The sequence below is a fragment of the Neoarius graeffei genome, chromosome 3 (assembly GCF_027579695.1).
Source record: "Neoarius graeffei isolate fNeoGra1 chromosome 3, fNeoGra1.pri, whole genome shotgun sequence".
In the NCBI taxonomy this organism is placed as follows: Eukaryota; Metazoa; Chordata; class Actinopteri; order Siluriformes; family Ariidae; genus Neoarius; species Neoarius graeffei.
The window spans coordinates 30,528,371-30,538,406 of NC_083571.1; the positions used below are offsets into that span (position 1 = coordinate 30,528,371).

Genomic DNA, 10,036 nt, shown 5'->3' on the forward strand with positions numbered 1-10,036 from the left:
TCATAATGTCATATGACATCATAGCTATGATGCTGCTTAATTTATGATACTGATTAATTTGTTATATAATGCAAATATACTCCTCAAATACAAATCCCCCAAAATGTAGGCAAACTACATTATACATCTGTCAGATCAGCAATACCAGCTCCATTTCCTCAGTTTACAGCTTAGCCCTTAACATCACAAGATCTTTATTAATTTTCTAATAGTGTCTAATAGTGAGTGAGTCTAATATTTTTAAATGTCTTCAGGGCTTGTAATTGCAGCTTTACTCAAGCACAGATTTTTGGAGGCAATTCAACTTATCCATGGCATCTTCCTGTTTCGAAATATGGAAGCAGTTTTGCAGCTATACAGTCTTTTCCTCACAGAGAGAGAGAAACATCTCTGTTCTACTGTGATCTGCATTGAGGAGAAGAGAGGAGACCGAGTGGAGATGATGATGGATATCTACAGTACGATACTTTTTTGCTTTTGTACACTATTTAAATTATGACTTGTTCATCCTTTCATCAGTAACCTGAGCATCTCTACCAACTGCACTATAGATTGCTTGTGAGATTGCTAAAGGAGTTATCAATCAAGTTGATCGCATTAAAAAAAAAGTTTTATTTCAAAGTAGGCTCCAGAGCAAAATAAGTGCATTTTCAAGAAGTTCAACAAAAATTAACTGACATGTTAAGTTTAGCCAAGCTACCCTCTGTTACAAGCCTCCATCTAAATAAAGCATTTCTTTTCACATATCCAACGGATAGCCTGAGAGCAGTTGAGATCATTCCATTTCTTTAGCAGATCACTTTTTTCACGTATTGTCGATGGGATGTAGCCAGCTATAGCACAGTTCTCATTTCCATCAGCATTATTGGGTTCCCCGTTGCTCCAGTACCTGAAAGCACACAGAAAATCAGCACAGCTAGAGCTTCAGACTCAGAGAAAGGAGAGCATCCTGAGTTTAGGTCAGTGACTTCTTACCTATCGCCATTGATCAGTTCTGTACCATCCACCCATTTCCACATCCCTTCGGTGTCACTGTCACTTAGACCAATCCAAGCTTCTGTGCTGAGCAGAGTTTCACTGATGAACTCCTGTTTGTTGTAATATATAAGAATAACAACATCTCTTTACCATTATGTGTTGTGATTGTATTTTAGGCTCATGTGTAAGCAGCAGGCTGTAAAATGAAACAACTTTTCTTCTGGTTGAGTTACACTCAAACCACATACATACAAACATGTTTTAGCTCAGGAAAACATGTAGTTTTATATATAGTAGAACACTGTCAAGATGCAGACACTTATGGATGGATGTACAGGGGAGAGTGGGAGAAGCAAACTGGAAACAAAGCCAAATCACAGGACGATAATCATAGTCAAAGAACAGGCGAGGATCAGTTGATCAGCAAACAAAGCAATGAAGACAAGACTAGAGAGCAGAGTGGTGAAAACAAGAATGAGGGTCAAAGTAACTAGAGCACAGGCAGATGGTGAAAGGCTTGGTACACCAGGAACTAACACTGAACAATACTTCACAACTAAGGAGAGTATGAGGGAGGTTTAAGTAGCAGGACTGACAATTAGTGAACGAGAGACAGGTGTAATTAATAAGCAGGTGATAGAGGGCGCTGTGGTTCTTGGGTGTTGTAGTTTTGAGAAGTCATGTTTGTAGTTTGTTTAGAGCTGTCGCTCTCAATGCCATTACTGACAAACCTCCAAATTTAACCCTCTGAAGTGTCATATGCTTTCATACACCAACAAGAAATCCAGTTCATTAAAGCACAGTAAGAGTCTGTAAACAGAATTGCAGTCCAGAATTTCAGTAAAGACAATAAATCCATTTTGTCCAATTCTTACGCTAGCAAATTTTAAAGTTGCATAACCACTGTTAAGAGGTGTGTACATGCTATTTCAAAAATATAGGGGGTGCTTAAACACCACCGACATGCGTTTAGCCTCCACTACAGCCCTCTTTCCATGTTGCTGAACTGACCCAGAAATACAACCCCAAATCAGAAAAAGTTGGGACAGTATGTTGAAATTGAAATTAAAACTGGAAACAATGATTTGTAAATAATATTTGACCTGTATTGTGCTCAAAACAATGCAACAGCGCATTATTTGGTGTTTTACCTCATGATTTTTTTTTCAAACACATTTCCATTTTGATTCTTACAACACATTTCGGGGCGGCACGGTGGTGTAGTGGTTAGCGCTGTCGCCTCACAGCAAGAAGGTCCTGGGTTCGAGCCCCGGGGCCAGCGAGGGCCTTTCTGTGTGGAGTTTGCATGTTCTCCCCGTGTCTGCGTGGGTTTCCTCTGGGTGCTCCGGTTTCCCCCACAGTCCAAAGACATGCAGGTTAGGTTAACTGGTGACTCTAAATTGACCGTAGGTGTGAATGTGAGTGTGAATGGTTGTCTGTGTCTATGTGTCAGCCCTGTGATGACCTGGCGACTTGTCCAGGGTGTACCCCGCCTTTCGCCCGTAGTCAGCTGGGATAGGCTCCAGCTTGCCTGCGACCCTATAGAAGGATAAAGCGGCTAGAGATAATGAGATGACAACACATTTCGAAAAAGTTGGCACAGAAAAGAATTTACTCCTTGATAATGTTGCCATTCCTTCTCACAACTCTTAAAAGGTGTTTAGGGACTGAAGACACCAAGTGATGAAACGTGTCAGGTGTTATTGATAAACTGGAGATCCTCGGCTCATCTTTGCTCCTCAAAGACTAGTCCTTTCCTGGATACTGATTTTGTATCAAATCATGATTACAATCACCTGTTGACATCCCGAGTCCATGTGGTTCTCTCAGCTATAGATGAATGACGGTTCTTGATGCAGTGTTATCTAAGGGATCAGAAATTACGGGTGTTCAGATTAGGCTTGAGCCCTTGCCCTTTACACACCGAAATTCCTCCAGATTCTTTGAATCATTTAATGATATTATGTACCGTAGAGGGTAAAATATCCAAATCCTTTCCTGTCTGTCTTTGAGGAACATTGTTTTAAAAAATTTTTAAAGGTCTCATTACATCATTTTTTCATTAATTGTACGGTGGTCTCTAGTATGAATGAATGCCCTGTGAGCCGGTTTTGGTGAAAAAAATGCTGTGGTTCTCCTGTTTCAGGCTGTTCTAGTTTGGTGGAGGAGTGGGTGGAGGGAGAACGACAGGATTTCAGCTCTTACTCATTAATATTCATGACGTAAACGTGTTACCTCTGATTGACTAACAGCAATCAGTAAACGTGTTACCTCTGATTGGCTAACAGCACTGTGACGCTACCTCCAGTGGGTCAGAACAAGCAGATGTGGGTGTCTTTGTAAAAACAGTTTTGATTGGCTATTATGGTCTTGACCTCGATGTTTTGACCAATAACAATGTAGATAACACAAATTTTACATCATATTCAACGAGATTTAAACGAGACTAAAGATGGCGACTTACAAATAATGTGTAAACATCGTTGGAGTTAATAAAGTTTGAACAGCATGAAGGAACATACCCCAAGCCCCCGAAATTAATAAAAAAAATTCTCAATGGATTTGGCATAATATAAAAAGGTCGCTTTTTACTCAGAAAAAGCGGAAATCTGCCGAAAAGCGGAAAACTCTCACCCCTGCCTAGCTTGTGACCATGTCATGCATGCTAACATGGAGAATATGAACATGCTATTTTGTAACAAAAACCTTCAAACAAAAAGTTCATGTTTTACTTACAGCTTGTGAGCTGGTGGTCGATCGTCTTGACTACAGATCCAGGTATTAAAAACAACCTCGAAGCAAAACCACTACTGAAGGCACCGAAGTTTGAAAAGTCACTGTGGTTGAAATGATCAGAACACAGGACTAACGTTGCATTATACTTTGCTGGTGGTGTTCCAAAGATAAATTCCAACCATTTCTTCTTCAGCTCTTCTATCTTGCAACGTTGCTCCGCTTAGGTTTCGTTTCTGTTGGCGGTTCCAGCCCGACTTTGGACACTCGTAACTCGGGCAGGGGAGGTCCCAGCCTCCCCAAACTTGGCAGCCAGAGACCTCTGCCCTCTCCCCAATGAACCAGCACTGCCAGGGTGGGCTAGCCCCGTGCCTCAGGATGCAATTCGCCCCGAGGCGAGCCGCGGCACTCCGCTTAGGTTTCGTTTCTGTCGGCAGCTCCAGCCCGACTTTGAACGCTCGTAACTCACGCAGGGGAGGTCCCAGCCTCCCCAAACATGCAACGTTGATGTGTTACTGCCACAAATAACACAGGCACAAACTTGTTCAGACATGTTTTCAACTTGCTGTTAGGTCCTTTTCTTTAGCTGGGTTCTGCTATCTCTCCTCGCGCTTAAATCCAAACTTTCTTCCCGTGGGTGGTCGCAAGCCAAGGTGGGCGAGGCCATGAATACTAATTTTCGAAGTGACGTAAGTTCGTAGGGCTTTTTCAGATTCGCTCGTTTTTCCGACTATTTTCTTTCATAAGCTAATACAGGGAATGGGAGTAGAATTACATTTTCACATGCAGCATGCATATGCAACTCAGAGTGAACTATGGTATTTCAAAAAGAGCCAGTATTAAACGTTTTTGGTGGAAGGGCACCTTTAATAATTTTCTCATGTATTTGTTGACAAACTGGAGCTCCTTGGCCCATCTTTGCTCCTTCAAGACTAGGCCTTTCCTGGATACTGATTTTGCACCAAATCACGATTACAATCACCTATTGACATCATCTGTTTCAAATCACATCATTATTTAATTGTTTTACTTCATTACTCATCCTAAACTGCCTTTTTCCCAACTTTTTTGTAATGTGTTACAGGCCTGAAATGCAGGAATGGAAGTATATTAATAAATGAAATAAAGTTGTTCAGACAAAACATGAAATATCTTGGGTTCATACTGTCTGCAATGAAATACAAGTCAAACTAAATTTACAAATAACTGCTTCCTTTATTCGGATGGCATGGTGGTGTAGTGGTTAGCACTGTCGCCTCACAGCAAGAAGGTCCTGAGTTCGAGCCCAGTGGCCGGCGAGGGCCTTTCTGTGTGGAATTTGCATGCTGTCCATGTGGGTTTCCTCCAGGTGCTCTGGTTTCCCCCAAAGGCATGTGGGTTAGGCTAATTGGTGGCTCTAAATTGACTGTGAATGGTTGTCTATGTGTTAGCCCTGCGATGATCTGGCGACTTGTCCAGGGTGTACCCCACCTCTTGCCAATAGTCAGCTGGGATAGGCTCCAGCTTGCCTGCGATCCTGTAGGACAGGATAAGCGGCTACAGATAATGGATGGATGCTTCCTTTTTCTACTTGCATTTTCCTTATAGTTTCGACTTTTTCTGATTTGGGATTGTACATGGACCTCAATGAAAAAACTGTGTGACATCTCACATAACTTTCACAGAATTTTATTTTGAGATTGGCCTCAAATGTAAAGACATTAAATCAGTGCTTGGTAGCACTGAGCACAGAGTTTTGCAAGATATTGCAAAGCATTAGAGTTTCCGATTGTTTTACCAGTCCAAGTTATCATATATTCACAACTGTGTCGCATTATCATCATTTGCTATTCGCATTCATCTCAAATGTAGTGAAAAAAAATCAGCAAAATGGATTTAATGTCTTTATTTTTGAGGCCAAGCTCAATATTCGACAAACCTCTCCCACAGGTGTGTGTGTGCTACATTATTGTGGTTTCCATCATGGTTTCCATGTAGCCAAACTGACCCGAAAGTGCATTGACTGAAATGAAAAATTTGACGATATCTATTTTTTCTCCATGCCCCTTCTGGAGCTCCATACTTCAAACGCCTCAAAAAGCATGTATCTCTTACCTGTTCCTCTTTGCTTTTTATGATCACCAGGTCTCCTTCTCTCTCTCTGCAGTCCTTTCTGCTCTCAATCCAGTTCTTCTTCTCAGTAGATTTGTAGTAAAGATTGGAGCTGAAGTAGATCCATCCATTTTTAATGTCTCTCACTGATAGGAAAATATTTTTATTGAAAGCTTTCATTAGAGGAGTAATGCATTATGAGGGTAAATTTACTCAGTCAACAATCAGTCTTTTAAACAATAACTCCGGTGTCCTTTTTTAGTCGTCATGTCTTTATGGTCACACACCATCTACAACAGGTTATCATAATCACTGAGGAGTGTGTCATCTATAAATTAACTAAATGCTATATATTTGAAGCTATATAGAGGCCATATAGAGGACAAAATTAATATGAATGGATGAATATGATCTTCCAATTAAAAAGAAAACCTTCAATTAGTCAGTTACCCAGTTCAGAATGCCTCTTCTGGAGCCCATTTCTATCATTCTGTAACTTTTTTCCTTCTGTAATGAACCACACACTCAGCACTGTGATGATAATCAGCAGGAGAACACACAGCAGCACCACACATACTATAGTCAGTCTGTAACATCTGATGCTTGCAGTAGGACTCTCTATAGGGAATGGACATGGGAGTGTACTTTAGTTATAAGCAGCAAGAGTTTAGTCACTATTTAAGTATAGATTGTGATAGAAATTGCTATAAGTTCAAAATCTATGTCAATGTCCACACAGAAAAGTTTGCATGTATTCATGTATTTCTGGGCTCTTTGTTGAGATGTCTAACATCTTGACTATAACATAATAATCTAGACCACCACCTTTAAATGCAAGCTTGGGAAAAAATCAGGGACAGAAAATGTAGACTGAAGAAGGAAATCACATTCTTCTTTTCAGTTATATGATGCACCATAAAAGCAAGAAAAATGTAAAAAAAAAAAATTATAAATACATCAATATATGAACAAGAAACTGGCAAGCATTGAAATAAAAATCTACTAGGAGCCTAGAATATTGCCAATATATTATTAATCGCTGCAAAATTAGATTTAATTTAACAATATGCCTCATTATTTGACAGTCTATAGAATAGCCCTCGATCCAGCACACCATATTATTTCACATTATTTTGCTCAGAGAGTTACTTAGAGTTGAGTTGCAAGATTTCAGGTTATTAAATCGAGGTCATGAACTCGTAGTGTTTGTGCAGTATGGAAGTTATTGCTATCATGCTTTTAATTTGCTATTTCGAGTCAAGTCAAATCAACTGTAAATTGTGGCTATGGTTTAAATGATAATCTAACCAAGCACTTGTCCACTACACTTGAAGAAGAAGAACTTTATTCATCACTTAGAGTTCATTATTCATTTTTCATTATTGTTTCATTTGTTAATGGAGTCATATTCATATATTAACACCAGCTGTAAATGTCATTCAACAGTTTTTCATGTGTTTATAACTCACTATAAATTTCAAGACAAAATATTGTGACAAAATGTCAGACAGTAACACTGGATTTAATAACACTGTTCACATGAGCAATCAAGTTCAAAAATTAGTTCGAGTTCAGAATTGTTCATAGCTGTGACACACCTCTGTATGTAAGTCTCACACAACGTCTGAATAGTTACATTTAAGAAGAAGAAGAAGAAGAAGCCTTTATTTGTCGCATGCACACTCAAGCACAGTGAAATTCGTCCTCTGCATTTAACCTATCTGAAGCAGTGAACACACGCATGCGCACACACACAAGTGAGCAATGAGCACACACACATACCCAGAGCAGTGGGCAGCTATGCTACAGCACCCGAGGAGCAGTTGGGGGTTAGGTACCTTGCTCAAGGGCATTTCAGCCCAAGGCCGCCCCATGTTAACCTAACCGCATGTCTTTGGGAAAAAACAGAACACCTGGAGGAAACCCATGCAGACACAGGGAGAAGATGCAAACTCCACACAGAAAGGTTCCAGTCGGCCGCTGGGCTCGAACCCAGAACCTTCTTGCTGTGAAGCGACAGTGGTAACTACTACACCATTACGCCTACCGTATTTGATGACTCAATACAGATTTCTGCAATCCCAGGATTTCACTCTTACTGCATGCATATACACAACTCTGAATATGGCCCAACTCCACTAGAAGATACTCTTTTTCTAGCCTTTTTTTATTGCTAACCTTGTTATCATCTTATTTTTCTTATATAGCTAATTTAAACAAGACTTCAATTGGTAGCCCATAAACTAGATGAATGTCATTTTGGTTGTTTGGTTAAACAATAAGCACCAATTTAAAAAAATTTTTATTTAATTTTTTTGTGCCTCAAAACATCACAGACCTTAAATAGAGTGTTTATCCTGTTGGTTGAAAAGTCTGTTCAGTCACTGTGCACATATTTTTAAAACAAGCACTACAATCCATTTCTCAAGTAAAAAGCATAAAGAAATGTGGCATTTGATGAAACCTGATTGTTGAATTTGTAGGTACTTCTTTGTGTTGCCGTCCTCTTGAGTTGTGTCATGGTCGTGATCTCTAATAGCATATGTGCTCTCATAGATATCCACCACCATCTCCACTCGATCAAAACCATTCTGAGACATTGCTAATCTAATACTCATTAAAGCTTTTGTGTACCTGTCTGTGAGATCATGGCACTGTTTTTACTCCACTGCTGCTTATCATTTAAGGAAGTTGCCACATGCTTGCATGCAAGTGTTGACAAACCTGCTTGTGATTTCCTGTGCTTTGTTTTACAACCCCGATTCTAAAAAAGTTGGGACAAAGTACAAATTGTAAATAAAAATGGAATGCAATAATTTACAAATCTCAAAAACTGATATTGTATTCACAATAGAACATAGACAACATATCAAATGTCGAAAGTGAGACATTTTGAAATTTCATGCCAAATATTGGCTCGTTTGAAATTTCATGAGAGCAACACATCTCAAAAAAAGTTGGGACAGGGGCAATAAGAGGCTGGAAAAGTTAAAGGTACAAAAAAGGAACAGCAGGAGGACCAAATTGCAACTCATTAGGTCAATTGGCAATAGGTCATTAACATGACTGGGTATAAAAAGAGCATCTTGGAGTGGCAGTGGCTCTCAGAAGTAAAGATGGGAAGAGGATCACCAATCCCCCTAATTCTGCGCCGACAAATTGTGGAGCAATATCAGAAAGGATTTTGACAGTGTAAAATTGCAAAGAGTTTGAACATATCATCATCTACAGTGCATAATATCATCAAAAGATTCAGAGAATCTGGAAGAATCTCTGTGCGTAAGGGTCAAGGCCAGAAAACCATACCAGGTGCCCATGATCTTCGGGCCCTTAGATGGCACTGCATCACATACAGGCATGCTTCTGTATTGGAAATCACAAAATGGGCTCAGGAATATTTCCAGAGAACATTATCTGTGAACACAATTCACTGTGCCATCTGCCGTTGCCAGCTAAAACTCGATAGTTCAAAGAAGAAGTCGTATCTAAACATGATCCAGAAGCGCAGACGTCTTCTCTGGGCCAAGGCTCATTTAAAATGGACTGTGGCAAAGTGGAAAACTGTTCTGTGGTCAGACGAATCAAAATTTGAAATTCTTTATGGAAATCAGGGACGCCGTGTCATTCGGACTAAAGAGGAGAAGGACGACCCAAGTTGTTATCAGCGCTCAGTTCAGAAGTCTGCATCTGTGATTGTATGGGGTTGCATTAGTGCGTGTGGCATGCGCTGCTTACACATCTGGAAAGACACCATCAATGCTGAAAGGTATATCCAGGTTCTAGAGCAACATATGCTCCCATTCAGACGACGTCTCTTTCAGGGAAGACCTTGCATTTTCCAACATGACAATGCCAAACCACATACTGCATCAATTACAGCATCATGGCTGTGTAGAAGAAGGGTCCGGGTACTGAACTGGCCAGCCTGCAGTCCAGATCTTTCACCTATAGAAAACATTTGGCGCATCATAAAACAGAAGATACAACAAAAAAGACCTAAGACAGTTGAGCAACTAGAATCCTACATTAGACAAGAATGGGTTAACATTCCTATCCCTAAACTTGAGCAACTTGTCTCCTCAGTCCCCAGACGTTTACAGACTGTTGTAAAGAGAAAAGGGGATGTCTCACAGTGGTAAACATGGCCTTGTCCCAACTTTTTTGAGATGTGTTGTTGTCGTCATGAAATTTAAAATCACTTAATTTTTCTCTTTAAATGATGCATTTTCTCAGT

General features: G+C 40.0%; 1 protein-coding gene across 4 annotated transcripts; it reads right to left on the reverse strand.

Annotated features, from left to right (window-relative positions):
* Nucleotides 1–607: 607 nt before the first annotated feature.
* On the reverse strand, nt 608–8,461 carry LOC132883257 (C-type lectin domain family 4 member E-like). Of its 4 annotated transcripts, none has more exons than XM_060916642.1 (5): nt 8,267–8,461; nt 6,253–6,309; nt 5,806–5,948; nt 976–1,088; nt 608–889 (listed from the first exon to the last, which is right to left on the reverse strand). In XM_060916642.1, the coding sequence occupies exons 1-5, from the start codon at nt 8,418–8,420 to the stop codon at nt 721–723; spliced, it is 636 nt and encodes a 211-aa protein (XP_060772625.1). In that variant the 5' UTR covers nt 8,421–8,461; the 3' UTR covers nt 608–720. The 4 variants fall into 4 exon arrangements, with proteins under 4 accessions (XP_060772625.1, XP_060772624.1, XP_060772627.1 ...); XM_060916641.1 differs by having other exon boundaries at nt 6,253–6,420; XM_060916644.1 differs by lacking the exon at nt 6,253–6,309 and having other exon boundaries at nt 8,290–8,461.
* Nucleotides 8,462–10,036: the final 1,575 nt, after the last annotated feature.